A 20,071-nucleotide genomic window follows, 5' to 3' on the forward strand; every position below is an offset into this window, starting at 1 on the left:
ACGCGAGTAGTCTCACTGGCTGAGTTATGTTTATCTTTAGTCCACATGTGGATCAAATGGAAAGTCCCATTGGGCGGATGAAGTAGGTATTATGGCAAAACAAAATAAGCTTTAACCATCCAAAACCTGAAGGGCGACATGAATGGCAAGGGCAATCCAATGCCAACTAAGTTTAGCTGTAGTCGGAAAACGGGCCTTACCTATTCCAGTCACGCAAAACAGAAAAACAACCTTATATAACAAATGTGTCAAATAAACGTCTGAAACGCACACATAGACTTGTTAGTATGAATACTAGTCATCTGTTAGTGTGGGGCGAATAGCGATAATAATTGTTTACCAAGGCCGTTATCGGTGAACTTGAAATATGTTGCGCGCATATGCATATATGTAGTGTTAACGTGTACATACATATTTAAAGCTACTAGGAAGAGCAGTGCACGTGTCCGCTGTTCAAACTACAGAGGTGACTCGTGCGTCACGTTGCGCCGCTATACTATACCTATTGCTCGTCGCGGCATGTCACCGATTCACAGATGTATTAAAATTAAAATTCCCACTTCTCAGACGTCTCCGATAAAACGTTGACGTGATAAGTTAGCAATGCCAAGGGAAACATCCAGTAACGTCATACTCAGCATATTCTCACACGTTACATAATGTTCGTTTGTTCGTACAGACGTCAATAAAAAGCATTAGTAACAGTATACCTAGTCTGCAGCGATAAGAGTCTAGCTATGCGATGAAGTTTTGTTTCTGTATTGAGTAGGTATCACTATGAAAATGCTATTTTCCCCTCGGACGAACTTTAAAGTAATTGGAACGACCGTTGTGCGACATAGACACACCGATCTGGTATTACCTTTTTTGATACTTTTTGTCCAAAAAATCTATTTAGTCTGCTGTAACGGTTATTTTTTGCTCACTTTGTGCGAGGCTGCCGCACGTACATTTATTAAGATCTGTCTCAAGTCTTAATCTTTAGGAATCGTTCTTCTTTATGTATTTGTGCCGTTATTTAACGGTGTCGACATAAAAGTTCGTAACGTTAACGTAGTAATGAATGTCAGATGTAGACAGTATGTATTGCATCGATCCTCGTTAGAGAGACAGCTGTGCTTCCGTTTGGGATTGTGTAGGGCAGGATCAGTAGTGAGTTGGACACGTGTTAACGCTCGGCGCTTCTGCTTCTCTGCTCGATACACGTGCCGCCCGCCGATAATCACGTTCTTCATTAGTACTCGGAAACGCGTCAACAATAAACCTCGCATGTTATCGCTTCAATTAGAGCTCCCTTTGAAGTGAGCCATACACAAACGACGATACTATGAAACCATTATGTACCTATTGTAAATCAGTTTACTTCGAAACGCCTATTAAAATTATGCTGCAGTTAACTTGCATTTCAATAAACTAAGGAGTTCAACACGGATATCGCTTTTAACAATGTAGTTATAAATATTGTGGCTCCATCAATTGACTTTAAAGCACTGTCCACGTTCCTGATTTGTCATGATGATTTTAAATAAAGCCCACATAAGTATTTTCCTCCATATTGTTATTAAAACAAAACATGTTTCTCTAGAGCTGGTTTTATAAAGAGCACACATATAAGGCTTTTATGTGGCGGTAGAATCTGCAAACGGATGTTATCTATGTGTCCGCGAATGCGCGGGGACCGGGGATGATGCGGGCGGCCTTGGCGCGGGTCGGCGACCGGGCGAAGACCCCAGCAGCACCGCAAGCCAAGCAACGGTCGAGGGCAACGACCAGCGGCGGCCAGGTTGCGCCCGCCACTTGTGCGCCTATCCTCCTGCCCGACGTGGCCCAAGTGTCCACCCGTGCTCAGGGCCCCCGACAATGCGCCGATCACGTTCACCTCACCGCACCACGCTAATTATATTCTTATCGACGAATTATAATCGCAAACGCTCACAAACTTACCATAAGCTTACACAATAGCTACCAAAACTGTATTATGGGCTCCGTCATTACCTGAAACAGCCGTCAAAGATGGTCGAACTCAATAATAAAATAAATACAACAGACGACATCCTAACCTTGAATCATGAATGAAATAATGAGTGTTGTTGATTTTGTTCATGAAAATTTAACTCGCCATAAATAAGTCGTTAAACTGCTTGTTTGTTTTTCATGGTGGATGTCGGCAAGGCAATTAAGGACAATGCACAGGCACTAAGCTGTATAGTTAGAGGTCCGTCCCGAGGAAGATTTATTGTCACCCAACAGGGACACCTTGTGAAAGTGTCCGCTCCCTTCACTGGCTGATTTATACCCCTAAATTATTTTAGCTTTGTTCAGTCACGTGATAAAAGCCGGGATTTAAGACAGTCGCTACTAGATTTATTCTTCTCGAAAATCGGCCATATCCGCCTTTTATTATCTGTTTTAATATTAAACTAATTAAATTTTTCTTTGTTTCAGGTCAAAGTGGTTAAGTTCAGTTACATGTGGACAATAAACAATTTTAGTTTCTGTAGAGAAGAAATGGGTGAAGTGTTAAAATCATCGACTTTTTCCGCTGGTGCTAGTGACAAGTTAAAGTGGTGTCTTCGTGTTAATCCTAAAGGACTCGATGAAGAGAGCAAAGACTATTTATCGTTATACTTATTATTAGTGTCGTGTAATAAATCAGAAGTGCGGGCAAAATTCAAATTCTCAATATTAAATGCAAAACGGGAAGAAACTAAAGCGATGGAGTCACAGCGCGCCTACAGATTTGTTCAAGGCAAAGATTGGGGGTTCAAAAAATTTATCAGAAGGTGAGTCAGATTTTTTTTCCTCCCACGAAATTCGAACTAGCCATGTCTGACCTTTTTTTGGTGCAGTTGACAGTTGATATCATCCCTTGAAAACTGACAGCCGTCAACTCCACAAAAGACGCGGTGGTCTATAGTTGTTTTATAAATTGATATGTGAATGTTATTTATTTGGAGCAGTACAATCGCATAACCATGTTCAGTAGTATTACAAAATAAATGCAGTATTACTGTTAAGAACAACCTAATAACAATAACGTCTAAAGGACGAAAAATCACAGTGGATTTTGTAGAAAGCCGTTTTGTGTAACGTACGGTAAGGTTGGGGGCGGACCCCACATAATGCAGTCACGTAATTTTATTCCGTACTGCTGAAAATGTGGGCTTCTCGCGAGGGCTATAAACACCACGTTAAGTAGGCCTCTGGCAACACACGTGTAATCTTTGTTGCTACAGCCGCTACCGAACGGCCGGGAATTATCGGGGGTCTTCTTTTATTGGCCGTCAAGTAAACCAACCCCTTTGGAAGTCACGCGTACAATGTATCCGGCGTGCAGGCACAAAATTATTCACTATTTACTGCATATTCCATACTATCTAAAATATAAATCTGTTAAAACACATACTTAAGTTACTAAGATGCTTAACCTCAAAAAGTAAGGTATCCTACACAAATTAAGCACACTGACAATCCGATTAGTAATGTCTGCTTATTCAAGCATTTTTACCTGGCATACATTGTTGGAAACGAGCCTAGATTGATACAATTGGTTCGGAAACCCTTTTTGGGTCAAGGTGTCTGCGATGTTCATTAATCTAATTCTAACTATTGTATCACTACCTGTTGCCCGCTAGCTTGTCCGTGACCGTTTTATATTTTGCCTTAATCCCAATTTAACTTTTTTGTGTGAAGAAACCTCCATTTAAAATAATTGATACCTTATAAATCTTCAAAAAGCCACTGATAAATGAATTCTCAAAATATGATCTAAAATATCAAGAGTATCCGTTATTCCGGATCAGTATTCCGTGGCCAACATAAAAGGGAGCGAGCGCCATTAACGACCGGCTTCGGGCCAAATCTACCACTGCGGTGATGCGAATACCACAAGGTTTACTCGTACTTTACCGAGTGGTAACGTTTTTACGACACCGTAAAAATGAGAACAAGAACGTTTGCCCATAAATCTGTTACCTTAGCATCAATTTTATTCTGCGTAAGGTTTATTATTCAGATTTTTAAGACGCTTACGTTCACGCTGAGTTTTGCTACAAAAGAATTTCTCATTACGGGGTCGCTCGGGCCCTACAAAATTGGGAATATTTGGAGTTTTCCTTGTCAATTTTCGCTGCGGTTTCATAAGGATTTTTGTGAGGTGTTTGTGTAGAACCCATTCGCAACGATTCGAAGAATTTGTGAATAAATTGTTAAAAAAACCTTGTTATTAATAGCACATTTCTCCATTTCCAGAGACTTCCTATTAGACGAAGCGAACGGCCTCCTACCTGAAGACAAACTGACGATATTCTGTGAAGTGTCAGTTGTAGCAGACAGTATCAACATTAGCGGTCAAAGCAACGTGGTACAGTTCAAAGTACCAGAGTGTCGGCTATCCGACGACCTGGGCGCGCTATTCGACAACGAAAGGTTTTCTGACGTCACCTTAGCTGTAGGAGGAAGGGAATTCCAGGCGCATAAAGCCATATTAGCAGGTAATTTTCACATGAAATATAACTATTCTAAACCGTCACAGTTATTGATTATCTTTTTATCAGTTGCGTAAATTCTTTGGACGTGTTTCGCCAGCGATTGTTCAGCGTGAATGATAGATTGGGATCGGATGTACCACGTAATACAATTTAAGTTTATCTTTGAGATGTTTTCCTGATAGTAAATCGACAAGTTGTGCAAGCAACGTATTCTTTTCTTGTTGCATCACGCTTGAACTGTAGTTCTTAATTGACTTTTTCATGCGAGTGTTTTAGGTCAAGGAGAGGACATCATCTATTTTTGTACCGAAACCCCCCTATAGTTTCCTTGTACCAAATACAAGTGGAAACATCGTGCGCAAGCTCATTAGAAATAAAATATAACGGGCATTAATGCTCTAGTTTCGTTTTATTTTATATGTTATTAATAATAATTAATATTCATGCGCCAAATAGTATGTAATGTTTTTTTCCTCTATGACATAAGTCTATGGTCAAACCTCGGCTTGCTAATGAGCCACAATGACTGTAATAATAATTATAGATATCATAAATATGTTTACAATTTAATTGGGTTTTCCCATTCCATAGCTATTGTACTCTTGCGACATACATTTAGCGTTAAAAACAATTTTAATATAAATAAATTAGAATTGCAATAGGTTTTTTGGAATCTAGATCACAAGATTATTATAATTGAGTTTGAAATTAAATTCTTTTATGTAGGTTGAGATAACAGTATAGCAAAGCTGGCCAATGGGATTTCCGTTGTTTCCCTTTGTAATAAAATTTAATTTGTAGTTTTTGAGCTGACATCGATAGCAAGTTTTTAATAACTGACTGTTATTTTATTAATATCTTATCTGCTATGAACCAAAATACCAGGTACCTGGCCGGCCGTTTTATCTGAAACACTCATGTAAAAATTGCCAAATTAATCATGAGTTTCTGAAATGAATGGTAAAAATTTTGCTTCCATGAAATTGTGTTTAATACTCCAGAGTCAGAATATACAGGGTTATTGGTAAGTAGACCGCATCCTTTCATGAGGTAGAGATAGTATAGGTCAATACGGACAAATTTGACCATGGGATACACTGGGCAAAAGTTAACCCGTTTCAAGATAATCGAATTTCAAGATCAGTCGTCTAGGCACACGTATAAATTTTTATTATTAGTCAAGAAGATAGGATAGAAGATGAATAAAAAACCTTACCGTTTTCTGTATTAGCATAGATGTAAAGTCTCCTTACCTGCTAAGTTTCTCCCAAATCAGTACCTACATACGCTTTTGTCACACAAATGCTAGCGTTGATTATATTGCTATATTTCTTTATTAACAAATATTTCGTCTCCTCTTTCCAGCGAGAAGTCCAGTATTTGCAGCGATGTTTGAACACGAAATGGAAGAGAGGAAAAGGAATCGAGTGGATATCACGGACGTGGACCACGAGGTTTTGAGAGAAATGCTACGTTTTATATACACGGGCCGGGCGCCCAACCTAGACAAGATGGCTGATGACCTTTTAGCAGCTGCTGATAAGGTAAAAATATAATACATATAGTTATTTTTTGCTGGGAAGTCCCAGCAACAAAGATTTTTAGTTACGCATATGTATTTGTCGCTAGAGTGTTTTTTTGCATCATTTGGGCTTCCCAGAAAAACACAGGAAGTTGTAAGGGCGTTACTAGGGGCAGTCCCATGAGATATTTGACGTTTGAAAAGTGCTCTTTATCAGCCTATTTTATACTAAATGAATTTAAATATTTTGTATGTTGAATTGAGCTTCAAATCAACAGGCAAAAAGTTCCTTGTTCTTACCAAGTATGTCGTAATGGGACGTTTTGATCATATGATGGATGGCCTATACTAACTTTTTTGAAAAGAACATTTCATAAATGATTAATTATTTGGACTATGAATAGGTGTCATGAGTTATTAAGAAAGGAAGTATATGGCAGCCATTTCATTAAATTATAAAGGTATTTCAATGAGTTATTATTTGAGTCGTATAAGGAGTTGCTAGTCAAATACTTTTCTTCGTTTAAATTATCCTATCTAAGCCACCAGAGAGAATTTCATGTCTAAATATAAAAAGTCAATAGATTTAATCGCGTCAATCGGAATCGCAGTACTACTTAAAGAGACGTATTTAATAATGCCATTTATCCATCACGCGATACCGATAAAAACTTGACCAGAGATAATAAGATAGCCACGTGCATAGAAATTGATATACAGATTATATTTGCACGAAGAGTCGCGAAGCCAACGTGACACGGTCTATGGTGCGAATCTGCTACCAATAGCCATTATAATGAAAAGAGTATTGTGTGAAGTTAAATCGTATTGAGTATAAACTTCCTTGTTTCATATTATGAGTTTCTCCTTTATGGACAAAACTTGGTAGTTTATTTGATTAATTTTGCAATAAATACTCGGTCCGAATCCGGGTGACTGTTATGGGGATCGTTAGGTTCTTAGAAGATTACCTTGAGTATAATCAATTTTTTCTATTGCTAGTAGAAGTAGTTCCCAACGGACGTGGGTGAAACCACTGGCACAAGCTAGTTCAATAATAAATTGCATAAGTATCATTTATTAAAAAAAAAGTAAAATTGTAATGTGGTGTGTCACAATGATTAGGTGATTACTCCACCAAATTCTGGCGTCAGCTAGTATGACCTCATCTATTAATATTCAGGGACGCTTTAATATTTTTTTGTTTTAATAATATCGTGTTATTAATCATATGTTTTTGTTTATTTCCAGTACGCACTCGAGCGGTTAAAAGTAATGTGTGAAGAGGCGTTATGCCTCAGCCTATCGGTGGAGACGGCGGCAGACACCCTTATATTGGCGGACCTGCATTCTGCAGACCAGCTTAAGGCGCAAACCATCGATTTTATTAACACGTGAGTAACATTTTATTCCTGATAATTTAAAAGAGTTACCTTGGCCATGGTAGGTACATGAACGGCTCAAGAAGGAACATGAATGAAGGGTTTTACTTAGCAAGAGATTGATGCTCCTTCCATTCATGCATCCACAACAAAAAGTTTCCTTTTTTTTTTGAAAAATACCTAATGGAATATTTTTATGTTTACTGTAGTGGTAAATGGCGTCAACCGCATGTTACTGTTACTGTTACAGCCTTTTTTTTATCGTCCCACTGCTGGGCACAGGCCTCCTCTCACATGGAGAAGGATTGAGCATTAATCACCACGCTTGCTCAATGCGGGTTGGTGATTTCAGACTTTTTATAGTCCAGGTTTCCTCAAGATGTTTTCCTTCACCTTTTTATCAGCCATTGGTGTCTAAGTATACTTAGAAAGTACATACAAACTTAGAAAAGTTGCATTGGTACTTGCCTGACCCTGGAATCGAACCCACACCCTCATACTCGAAAGGTTGGTTCTTTACCCACTAGGCCACCACGACTCTTCAACCGCATACCTACTCAAAATCATGTTGTTTTCTATAAGTGAATTGGAACTGGTTCAAGTCATACAAATCTTCCGTTGCGTATTATTTCTCAAACAAACAAACTGCACATCTTACGTACTATCAAAAAAGTGAATAGCTGTTCCTTTAGAAACCATTGTACAATTCAAATAACTTGTCTGAAGCCAGCCATTTGATGCCTTGCACATGCGCAGAAGTATTTTTTTGAAATAGTAATTAAATTTATGTGTTTTTTTGTATCCAGGAGTCACGCGACGGACGTGATGGACACGGCGGGCTGGAAGAACATGATCTCGTCGCACCCGCACCTGATCGCCGAGGCGTTCCGCGCGCTGGCCACGCAGCAGCAGCAGATCCCGCCCATCGGGCCGCCGCGCAAGCGCGTGAAGCAGGCCTAGTGCGGCCCGCCGCCGCCCCCCATACCAAAGACACGGCCGCCGCCACCGCCGGACTCTCTGTGAGTGGCCCGTGGATGTGTTGCGTGGATCCACGGATTCAAACCTTCGTTTTACTATGATTGATCTCAAGACGATATTCGATCCTAATGTTTTTTTGTCTCTCGCGGTTATAGTGTACCGCTTTTAATAATTACTTTTAATGTGTATGTTACGGAGAGCTGGACGCTTTTTGCGCGTTGATGTAGTTTCGGATGTAGGCTTCGGGTTAAATATTTTATGTATGTCGTTTTTGTGAACATTCTCTTGCAGCTATGTATCTAAATTATTACTATGTATTAATATGATGCTCGTGTCTAAAACAACTATCCATGTCATATAAATTTATCGTTATATTATTATGATTGTAACATTCATTGGCTAACATAATGGCGTAAATTAAAAAAATAGCAATGTACAGGATACAAAATAAATTGAAATAATCGAAATCGATTATTAAGCCACAATGCAAACATATTTGAATTGGAATATCTTGGTGTTTCGTGTTCCCATAGAAATTACAAAAACATTAATGTTAGACATTGTATAACGTAGGCCTTTTGAAAATATTTTGAAGTAGAGTGGTAATTGAATGCAATAAAGTTATGTATGTAGCAGGGCTTTGTACAAAATTGTTAGTCTTATCACACTTTACTGTATAATACTGAGAGGAGATGAGTAACACATCACATGGTCGCTGGCGATTGCTCGGAAGGCAATGAGTATAACAATTGTGTGCAAAGCTTTGATAACATGTAGACGCTGTAGGGGACTCGAGTGATTGTATAAGTCTATTGAAATTGTTGGTATTGTATATAGATGAGCTACGATCCCACCATTAAAATATTTCTAAGTACTAACCCTTAAGTGGTATCACGGATGACACCATTAATTTTTTATCGTATCTGTAGGATGTTATTCCAATGACATATTGTGATTTTTCTATCATATTTCCATAGGTATAAAATACACGAACGCTTTTTGTTTTGTTTCATATGTAGATGATCACTGGAATAATTTAAATTTTAATGTATTATTATTGTTGTTGGTTTCGCTTCATCAATTGTACATTACGTGTCATGTCCAAATGCCGGCGTCTAGTGTCGCCAGTCATTTTGCTCACTTCATTAACTTTTAAAATTAATATGATTCTAAATTACAAATTGATAAATGTTATTTATTAGTATTATTATCATTTTTTTCATTTTCTACTATGACAACTTAGCAGATTTTATAATGAAATGTATTTCTTTAACTGTATAAAATGATGGACCTACCCATAAGTACCTATTGTAATATTTACTCAATAGAAGTATGTAATATACCGCGGCCAATAAATAATAATATTTAATACCATTTTATACCCACTTCCCATTTTACCACAGCTGACAGCTGTTATCATGTAATTGAATATTACAAAATGTCAAAAATAACTGTGATTTTCGAAATTGTCAGTAAGTTGAGCAAATAAATGAAATGATGATGAAAATACGTTTTTATTTACACTGAAGAAGAGCAGGTTCTGTCTGGAACGGCATAAGAATGGCAGTCCTCGTGGGTGGTTAGAACCCAACCAGAGAATCTGACAACCAGTCTTTCCAAGGGGCATCGAACCTTTTTCCCAAACTATGTTGGGGTCGGCTTCCAGTCTAACCGGATGTAGCTAAGTACCAGTGCTTTACAAGGAGCTATCTGACCCCATCAACCCAGTTACCCGGCCAACCCAATACCCTTTGGTTAGACTGGTGTCAGAATATATCTCAATGACTACACCTATTTATTATATTAGCCGCTAAGGGTATAGCTCCGTATTTTAGCACTATCGGTCGGTAGGATAGATATTCATAGATGTTCTTGAGAACACTCCATGTGCTTCGATTACCTACATCAAGACCAAAATAAATGAAAAACGGCCAAGTACGAGTCGGACTCGCGCACGAAGGGTTCCGTACCATTATTTATAAAACGAACAAAAAATCACGTTTGTTGTATGGGAGCCCCACAATAATGGATAATGCCGTCCTCGGCCGATTTCGGCCACGGCGGCTGTTCTCATTTAAGGAGATCAGCCAGCTGTGCAGGACATATTATAGTGCACGAGCATTTGCGCAGACACAGGTGCACTCCCTATTCCTTCACTCTCATAACCCGATGGGACGGGAATCCGACACGACCGGAAAGAGATCAGGCGCAGGACCGACATTTACGTGCTCTCCGATGCACGGGTGCATCAATCACCAACTTCCAGACTACGGGCTGCTTTGTGAAAGTTCAAGAAAACCCACAAAGCGATTTCGGCCCGACCCGGGAATCGAACCCGAGACCTCGAGAACAGCAGCCGCGCTTGCGACCACTAGACCAACGAGGCAGTCCGAGCCCCACAAAATATTTATTTGACTCTAGTTTGTTGGTAAAGCGGCAACAAAAATGCATCATCTGTGAAAATTTCAGCTCTCTAACTAAAACGGTTCACGGCTTTGAGATACAGCCTGGTGACAGACGGACGGACGGACTGAGGAGCGAAAACAATAGGGTCGCGTTTAACCCTTTGGGTACGGAACCCTAAAAATATTCGTCAACCCACTTCGGAATAGATATTAGGGCATCACCAATATCCACGTAAAAGAGACGATATACTCTATGGGCATCACTACTTCCGCTTTCTCTATGGCCAGTTTTATTGTTCGGTTGGTCAACCTTCATAAATGTCTTTAGTGTCACACCGACTAAACTGACATTGTCAGTGTCACTCACAGGTTTTATATAGTATTTCATCACGTAATTTTTGAAATAAGTATTTGCTAAAATTGGAAATTCCAATGGTTATAGGAAAAGTACTGTCTAGAAATAAAAGATTGCTACTAAGGGCTAAATCACTCACAACACAAATATCATGTCTATCTTCAAAACCAACGGCTTCAGAAGTTCTCACAGCATATTTGACCCAATGTAAAGAACCTCCTTGGACCTCATACTTTGTGAAGGTAATATCAACTACTAAAGCATAATATCAATTTACTTACTGAGTAAATATCACTTATTTTCTAATTAAATGAATATAGACACACCTAGTTCATGAACATGTTACAAAATATATTCTGGGCATTTTGGTTGTCTTATTCAATCGCTAAGTATGCTTTGGCTGCACGAACCTAAATCCTAAGGATAGCATACCGCCGGCAACCTATTTATCAATACTTTGGCAATATCACATCATAAATCTAATTTATTGGTTACATTTTCATACAAGTAGTTTACTATATTCCTGGCTTAATTTTTTTCAGTACAGTAGTGTAAAGAATGATCAATATGGAATGTCAAATTTCAACTGGAAGGTTGGTAGTTCAAACTATCAGATATTGAGGACTGGCTGTTTTCCTTACATCAAGTACCATTGTTCGAAAAAAGCAGCCGAAGATTTGTCAACATCGGACAAGTTCATGAGAGCCATTAAAGTTGTTAATCTAGGTATGTATCATATAGCTCTTTTATATTCATCTATACTTATGTATTGGCATGAAATGGCTGCTGTGCCCTAATAGGGTCCATGATTGTTCATAGCGTTACGCCATATGTATCCAGAAAAAAATATTTCTAGGAAAAATAATTATTCCAGTGTTAGATGGCCCATTAATCAAGGTAGGCTAAACACTGCTTTTATAGTCTGCATGTGACTTAGATCAAACCACTCAGCCAAGCTAGCCTAGATATATTTTTTCAGGCCCGTAGATCCCAATACAGCAATAATTCAATAACAATAAAAATAAACAGAAAGTGGTCTGTTTTTAATGAATATCTATTGTCCATTTCCAGGTATACCATGTTTGCTATATGGTCTGGCAGCTACACAACTAATAAGACATGAAGAAATAGTACATACTTCTAAAGGACCAGTCACAATATACTTCCTAATACCAGAAGAAAAGGGATCCCGATACTAATGAGATAAACCTTTTTTATTGGCCTTAAATATGCCAAATGACTGATCAACTTAGCAATCCATATAAGCTCATAGTTATCTCTTATTTATTTTTGAAATGAAACAGCCATGGGAAGTATTTGACTAGTAGTCAAATTGTTAATGCTTGTTTTCAAATAATGTTATATAAAACTAAAGCATCATTTAAACATAGTTATGTTGCTATCAATTCTGAGAAAAAATATTTATTTGTATATTTAATGCTTATCCTGTTCAGTCAGATGATATTCAGTACCTTCAGGGTCCATTCAGATAGACCGGCTCGGAGAGCATCGGCGCGCATTTTTCTTTTCACACAGACTGGAGTCAGCTTCGATCGGCTGCGTGAGATGCAATCGGAACCGAACGTCTGCGGGAGCCGGTCGGCTCCTCTTATTATTTTATACCAAGCGCCTTCGAGCATTCTTAATGTCAACAGCAGTATACATGAAAAAATAAAGCCGAGCCGGTCTGTCTGAACGGACCCTAATTCTTTCTAACTTCAGATTTTAATAACCAATATATCCATTGTTTTGCAATAAAGATTGAAATTGCGAAACAAAGAATAGATTGCTTATTGAAGTCCACATTAAATAGACAAACACAGTGCAAATAGTCTATGTTTACAAAACACTAAAACATGACCCTTCTTGGTAGTTGGGTAAAAACATGTTATTGTATGTAATCATTATTTATTTTGTACATTCAGGGGCATTATGTGATAGATAATTTATAATAGATAAACAATTGTTTATTGTTAGAACTCACATTTTTTACTGTTTTGTTTTTTAAGTTTTTTTTTCTTTAGTAATTAGTGAAGTTTCATGATTTGTTGATAGTTAAAATGTGAATAAATAACGATATTACTACACATTCTCTTTCATCTGACATACCCATAGAGCAAAACTTCTAAAACAACAGTAACATCTATTTAACATCCTCTTCGTAGATACTACTTACAAAAACCCGTAAAGAACATGAGCAATTAAATATAATCAAATTAAATATTATTTGGTGCTGGTTCAATTTTTAAATTATTTGCTATACTGTCGCAGCATGTTGAAATACGAGTATGCGGAGCTCATAGTCTGAAAAAAATACAAGACATTTAGAACAAAGTTATAGAACTAAACCCTTGCTTAAAATAAATGAAATGTAGGGATTTCAGATTTTTTTTTTGTAGCTTTCGTTCTACCTGTCTACATAACGACAATTCCTTACATGAAATAAAAACATCAATAGTATAGTTATCGGCACGAATATTGAGCCGTGACCTTCACCTGCGCAGAAGCGATTTATTGGTTTATTGCCTTATGTGTACAGTGCGCAAAGTGATCCCCACTCTTCCGCCGAGAGCTCAATGTCCGTGCCGGTAACTACGAGTATATTCGTATCGTAAACACTTACGGAGGAGAAAGTCTCAAGCTGCACGCTGGGCAAACCAGTGAACTTGATGGTGACAGGCTTCTGTGCCCTCAGAATTATGATTAGGATATCATTGCGGATCATCAGGCCCAGTGGGGTCTCGTGCCAACCACATGTCCAGCCCGCATCTCCGACTTCAAATGCCTTGGCAACATTAATCAGTGAAACATTTACCATGAGACTCCTATGATTACGTACAGACCTACCTATGTAAGTAGAGTGGGTATATCTAGATTGAATAACTAGGTGCGAAACTTTTCTTTGTAGGTATAACATGTTGACAATGATTTTATTTCGTCGATTTTAAATGTATACGCAGTTACTTAGCATTCATTAATTATTTAGAACAGATTGACTTAGGTCATGAAAGCAATTACAGTCTAATTAGAAATGCCGCAATAAGTATGTTCCAATTCCAATCTAGGTAAACCTAATAAATAAATTATAAAACGTGACTAGGAACTGCCACGATTAGGTACAAGACTTAGGTAAAGATTTTATCGACACGTCTTTGTGTCTTAAAGCCGGGCAAAGTATTTATTAACGGCAAAATAAAGCTACATTTTCCTTCGTGATTAAATCTTTCTCTTACCCAACGTGGGTTTATACAGCTCCGGGTATTTCATGTTGTTGATACACTAATAACTTAGTACTAAAAAGTCGAAATGAAAAGGAATATCATCAGACCCGTTAATGTACTGGGCACTATTGGCACTTGCATTCCCTACTTCTGATTTCCGGATCCGAACGAAACCCAAACGCGATTTTTTTAACACGCTTATTTCCTACAAATTCATCATAAACACTGAATTCTCGAGGTTCCCGTAAACCTACCTTGTTTCTAATCATGGTGCCTAGATGGCAAGGTATCCATAGTTGCAAGCACGCTGCAATGCCTAGCAGGCAAAACAGAATATCTACTTTGCCGTTGTCGAGTTTCTGGAATGAAAAAATCATTCAAAAATCCATAAATTATATGGCAGTTTATGCATTAAGTACCTGCTTAACACGTTCGCGGACGCTACAAATTGAGATTGTGTACCAAAATGGCACAGTAAATGTCCATACACATTATAGGGTCAGTTCGCCTGTTCGCGTCCATCGCCCAGTTCGCGTCCATTTTGCCGATCTCCTTTTAAAAAACTTCGAAAACAAGATAATTAACACACCAATCAAACGAAAGATCATTACCGCTAATACGTTAATGTATAAGAGGCACGCACAGATAGACAAAAGTTCTGTGCGGCCAACCAATCCTTTTAGAAAAAATAATTAGTCTAGGCTCTCCAACAAGAAAGCGCAAACACGCTGAATTTTAGATAAAAATTAGTGTGCAGCGGCGTGTTTAATGGTAAGTTTTATATTGTTTTATGTGAATTTTAGGATAGATAGCTATTTCTACAGTTTAATGATGAATAAAGGTACAATGTTTTTTATGAATTTGGTAATGTTTTCTATATTTAACGAATAAAATAAGGTGGACGCGAATTACTACATCGAATTTTACAAAACTTCCACTTTGCGTCCATAACGGACGCGAACTAAAACTATCCTCTATAATAATAAATCAAATTGCGTCCACTGTTTTCGTTAAATACAGTCGACTCTTGTTAATTCAAACCTGCGATATTTCGAACCTCTCGTTAATTCAAAGTTATCACGAGTTCCCTACAAAATCTCTTTATATTTCGAACTAAATCAATACATTTTTATGCACTTGGTAATTCGAACGAAAAAAGCATTGCTTTATAACAAAACGACGCGTTAATTCGAATTCTTAGTCGTCCAACACTCGAGAATTCAAAGTTGCAGAGAGAAAGAGGCGGAAAGATTGTAAGTTAGAGTCAGAGAGCAGTCGTAGTAGCAGCAATCTGTTTTGAAGCAGTATGACGGAGCTGTTTCAAAAGATTAATTAATTCACATGACATTATGAATACCTACACACAAATGTGTCTTTAAACTTTTGACATTGTTATAAAATAGCAGTTAACAAATAATAATTGATCAACACTTAATAATTCGGAGTTTTATTTATTTTCTCTCACAAATTTCGAACCATTTAATATTTCAAAAACTCGATAATTCGTAATATTTGAAGAGTCGACTGTACTTGCTTATAAAAAATAATTAAAACATAGGTACTGTTTAATATATTAAGATTAAACAGTACATTTTTTTATTTTTTTATCATTTTAAATCAAAAATCAACATTATCATCATTTAAAATTCACTTTAAAAAATAAAAATAATTCTTCTCAACATTGGTTTAAATAACTTAAAATTAGGCAATTAATTTTGCAACTTGAAAAATAAACAGTAATCAGTTCTGTTAATTTTACCCTAAAATCACAGGGAAAGACCCGCGTTGACTATAGTAAGTTTTTGGCCAATTAACAATTTTGTCTAAACACACAACTAAAAGAATTGTTGAGTCAATAAATTATCAGACAAGGTAGCATATTCTTTGCATATTTTTTTTTCGATTTATTCTTCTCTCAAATATCATTTAATGCTTTCTTTAAATCTTCTTCTGTGTATGTTGTCTTTTCCTCCTTTTTTCCTGTATCCGAAGAACTTATCTTAAATGAAATTACTTAATATATTAAGATTAAACAGTACATTTTTTATTAAGATATAAACGTGGTTATAATTAAATTATAATTTTTTTATTAAGATATATACGTGGTTCTAATTAAATTATATTTTTTTTATTAAGATATATACGTGGTTATAATGAAATTATAATTAAATATTTAAATTATATATATATTAAAATATAATTTAATTATAACCACGTATATATCTTAATAAAAAAATGTACTGTTTAATCTTATTTTAAGTTACTTAAACCAATGTTGAGAAGAATTATTTTTATTTTTTAAAGTGAATTTTAAATGATGATAATGTTGATTTTTAATAATTACGTTTATTGTTAAATGAAGAAATTGATCAAATACAATCTTTCTTTATTAATTCTTAAAAATTTCACCCCTATATTCCTTTTCTAAGCTACTGGACGCGAACTGGACCATGGGTGGACGCGATTTGGATTTTGTGGACGCAAACTGGGTAAAACGCCTAATTCTGAGGTTTACCTATTTAAATAGAAAACGAAAGATATTTCTAATACAACTGAAAGTTAATCTGAAAATAGTGTATATAATGAATACATTACACAAATTTGTCATAGAAATGAGTGCTGGGGCATTTTTATTATCGCCGTCAAACTTGCCAACTGCACTAAATGGACGCGAACAGGCGAAATGACCCTACGTCGTGTAGGTACGTAGCGTCCCATCGTAGCGTAACGTCCCAAGACATCATGACACAACCGAGCGCGGTACCTATGCGCGCGGGACGTGTATACACGTTGCGCGTTAATTTCGAACGATGACGTTTAATCTCGTTCTGTCCACGAACGTGTTAAACAGTACCTAATATTTTATGATTATCCTTCAATCTTATGACGGCATAAATTTTACAAAATTGGTTTTCCATTATGAAAGATAGGTAGGTACTCAGAGCAAATGTACATACCTACCCTGAGCCAAATACAATTTGTTTCAGTCTCAGTATTATACCTGTTCCACACAGCAACGAGTGGTAGCAACAAGTAAGTCTTCCGGTATTATTTTATTTTTTGTAATGTGTACTCACCTCTGCAATCTGGTACGCTATCAGGCATATAGCGAGAGAACTGAAGGAGACCTGGTATACCAGAGGAGGACCGTACACAGAGGACACCGTACTCACAGCCCTGAAAATGAAGCATTTACTTCAATATGTACTAGGTTCTCAGGGGAAATTATGAGATTTACCGCTATTGTGTGTGTAACGGGGAATAGGAAAATGAAGGCACCTAAAACACTATTTTATTGTAATTTATCAGAATTTGATGGATACCTACTTTATTTGGTAAGTACCCACACCAATTTTTCTTTTTTTAACACGTGAATGATCACAGATAGATTTGGATCAGACGTTTGTAATCAGGTGTAGCTAAGGAATTAAGTAGGTATTATATTTAATTGTGACGTGATTTATATCTATTTAATCCTTTTAATTATCTATCAGCAGACTGCAGTGCATATTGCAATATTGCTTACTTACACCGGAATGGATTATATAGAAAAAAAAGAGAAGTAGGTATACGTGGTGTAGGCATGTGATGAGAAGGTATGAAACGCTTGATGCAAAGAGTGTGTTAAGTATCAATGTGGTCGGATGCAAGGGCAGAGGTAGACCGAGTACAAGATGAATTGACTGCCTGTATGTTAGGATGTTAGTATGTTGTCTGACAGAAATGGAAGAAAAAAACATATTGCATCGACCACAAATAATGGGTGCATGCAGGGCAGGAAGCAGAAGCTTCACTTACTTAAAGACAGAAAGATGCCATCTCACAATTTTTGCTATCCTAGCGTTCAGGATGAGTTGAGTTTCTCTTCTCCGCTGATCGTGCCGAGGGAGTAAAGCCACGGATTCGTCCAGACCCTCGAATATGACGCTGAAGTCTATTATAATCATGTTCATTATTGTGTAGTAATGCAGTAGGATGTGTAACAGCGTGTAGATGTATACTGAAAATAAGATTATTTTTGTACGTATGTAATCAACAGTTTTTCGCTATAAAAAGAAGTTCTAGTTCATCGCTCACTTGATGCTGCCCGCTTATCCCTCAACCCATAGTCATCTACTTTTGAGTTTTCTAGAGAGCCTGATATTATCTGCATACTAACAACATACATAATATAGTAGAACTCACCACAAAAAGTTTGTACAAAACAAAAGATCAGCGTTGATTCGATGACCAAGAAGATTTCATAGTTGGGTGTCCTATAAGGGTCATCGTTAGGTAGCCACATGGGGAACTGGAGCGGTCTGACAGTGTTTTCATCGATAGTAGCGAAGAGACTCTGGTAAAGCAGCCCAACCAGAGGAATAATGACGTATAGACCTCCCACGAAGCAGACAAAAATGAACCATGCGTAACATAATTGCCAAATAAGGAGTTGCCCTTCTAGGAACGGTTTTCTGCAAAAAAAAATGAGGAATGACGCAGTGTCAGAAAATGAAATTAAAACTTAAAGAAAAACACATGTTATCTTAATTGTCGTAATTAAGTTCTTACAATATTTGCCGCTCTATCTTTTTTGACTTCTGTGACCTCTGCCAACAATTAGTGATCTAAGGTCTTGTACTCATTACACTATATTTTATCACCAAGACAAATTAATTGTTTCGGGAGCCTCTTTGTAAAATAATTGGTTATGCTAATATTTTTCTAATCAGTCTTTATGTTATCTTGGCTTTGACTTACGTACCTAGTACCTAACTATTTAATAATCTGTGCTTTGACTGTTTGCTTTCTCGACCAGTTGCCATGCTATTACAACGTACCTTATCTACTTAGTTGACAATTAGATCAGATACCTATCTAGTTAATCCATCTGAATCATTCTGATCTCTTTCCGGTCGTGTCGGATTGCCGTCCCATCGGGTTATGAGGGTGAAGGATTAGGGAGTGCACCTGTGTCTGCGCAAATGCTTGTGCACTATAATATGTCCTGCGCAGCTGGCTGATCTCCTTAAATGAGAACAGCCGCCGCGCTGAAATCGGCCGTGGACGCTACTAGTTAATCCAGTCTCACCTGTATCTATCTCCCAAACTACACACATAGATGAAGTCCTCGTTCATCGTAACCACGATATCATAAATCTTGTTAGTATTGACGACAATGCTGACGTACACCATGGGTATGCAGCCCAGGATCACCCAGTAGCAGAAACATTCGGTAGCGAAGGAATAATCCTTGACGGTGACACCGCGCCAAATGAATATCTCTTCCAACGTCATGGCGACGATTGACAGTTGGATGCAAATGCAGGGCCATATGAATCTGTGTATTAATAAAGAAAGAATAATGATTGAATAGAAGTAGAGTTACATAAAACTCAATTTTAGATCTTTTGAGTGCTTATAGAGAGTCCTCATCAGCTTAAGCTTCTCCCACTAAGTGTTAAGTTTGGAGTCATGTCTAGTCGTATTGGATATTTTAGATCTGCATAACGATCCCAATCGGCAATGTGATAAAAAGCTTAATACTTAAGAGAAACTGCGTAAAATAAAAAAGCGTGAGACAAAAAAAATATCTTTCCGTCCAAATCATATGATTTTTAAAAATTCTTATCTTAAAACATATAGGTATGCTCCATTAGTGCAGAGACTAAATTACTTCTGAGAAGTCAATCAATTCATTTTCTGATTTTATCAACATCATTGTGAAATGAAAATGAT

The 20,071-nt window shown here is 37.2% G+C and overlaps 3 protein-coding genes across 10 annotated transcripts in view; 2 read left to right on the forward strand and 1 right to left on the reverse strand.

Moving 5' to 3' along the window:
• LOC124631671 (protein roadkill) overlaps positions 1-9,879 on the forward strand; it is a 48,097-nt gene extending 38,218 nt beyond the window's left edge. For all 6 annotated transcript variants that reach the window (XM_047166177.1, XM_047166178.1, XM_047166175.1 and 3 more), the window contains 5 exons: positions 2,446-2,783; positions 4,252-4,493; positions 5,856-6,034; positions 7,264-7,406; positions 8,201-9,879. In XM_047166177.1, the coding sequence (XP_047022133.1) occupies positions 2,446-2,783; positions 4,252-4,493; positions 5,856-6,034; positions 7,264-7,406; positions 8,201-8,354 (1,056 nt within the window). In that variant the 3' untranslated portion in view covers positions 8,355-9,879. The remainder of the gene's footprint in view (positions 1-2,445; positions 2,784-4,251; positions 4,494-5,855; positions 6,035-7,263; positions 7,407-8,200) is intronic.
• Positions 9,880-11,103: 1,224 nt separating this feature from the next.
• Positions 11,104-13,219, forward strand: LOC124631790 (uncharacterized protein C15orf61 homolog). Of its 2 annotated transcripts, none has more exons than XM_047166395.1 (3): positions 11,104-11,374; positions 11,675-11,858; positions 12,204-13,219. In XM_047166395.1, exons 1-3 carry the CDS (start codon positions 11,210-11,212, stop codon positions 12,329-12,331), a joined length of 477 nt encoding a protein of 158 aa, XP_047022351.1. In that variant the 5' UTR covers positions 11,104-11,209; the 3' UTR covers positions 12,332-13,219. The 2 variants fall into 2 exon arrangements, with proteins under 2 accessions (XP_047022351.1, XP_047022352.1); XM_047166396.1 differs by having other exon boundaries at positions 11,237-11,374; positions 11,680-11,858.
• Positions 13,220-13,294: 75 nt separating this feature from the next.
• On the reverse strand, positions 13,295-19,663 carry LOC124631789 (odorant receptor 85b-like). Of its 2 annotated transcripts, XM_047166394.1 has the most exons (7): positions 18,905-19,068; positions 18,539-18,807; positions 18,152-18,353; positions 17,431-17,530; positions 14,608-14,712; positions 13,756-13,917; positions 13,295-13,436 (listed from the first exon to the last, which is right to left on the reverse strand). In XM_047166394.1, the coding sequence occupies exons 2-7, from the start codon at positions 18,636-18,638 to the stop codon at positions 13,383-13,385; spliced, it is 723 nt and encodes a 240-aa protein (XP_047022350.1). In that variant the 5' UTR covers positions 18,639-18,807; positions 18,905-19,068; the 3' UTR covers positions 13,295-13,382. The 2 variants fall into 2 exon arrangements, with proteins under 2 accessions (XP_047022350.1, XP_047022349.1); XM_047166393.1 differs by lacking the exons at positions 13,756-13,917; positions 18,905-19,068 and adding an exon at positions 19,425-19,663 and having other exon boundaries at positions 13,307-13,436.
• Positions 19,664-20,071: the final 408 nt, after the last annotated feature.

The sequence above is a fragment of the Helicoverpa zea genome, chromosome 7 (assembly GCF_022581195.2).
Source record: "Helicoverpa zea isolate HzStark_Cry1AcR chromosome 7, ilHelZeax1.1, whole genome shotgun sequence".
In the NCBI taxonomy this organism is placed as follows: Eukaryota; Metazoa; Arthropoda; class Insecta; order Lepidoptera; family Noctuidae; genus Helicoverpa; species Helicoverpa zea.

Coding starts and splice junctions, on each gene's coding strand:
- LOC124631789 (XM_047166393.1), bottom strand. CDS start 19,630: ATGACGTTGGAAGAGATATTCATTTGGCGCGGTGTCACCGTCAAGGAT. Junction 18,354..18,538: donor TTTTGTACAAACTTTTTGTG/GTGAGTTCTACT, acceptor TCTTATTTTCAG/TATACATCTACACGCTGTTA. Junction 13,437..14,607: donor GCACCATGATTAGAAACAAG/GTAGGTTTACGG, acceptor TATTTTTTTCAG/ACTATGAGCTCCGCATACTC.
- LOC124631790 (XM_047166395.1), top strand. CDS start 11,210: ATGGTTATAGGAAAAGTACTGTCTAGAAATAAAAGATTGCTACTAAGG. Junction 11,375..11,674: donor GGACCTCATACTTTGTGAAG/GTAATATCAACT, acceptor AATTTTTTTCAG/TACAGTAGTGTAAAGAATGA. Junction 11,859..12,203: donor CATTAAAGTTGTTAATCTAG/GTATGTATCATA, acceptor GTCCATTTCCAG/GTATACCATGTTTGCTATAT.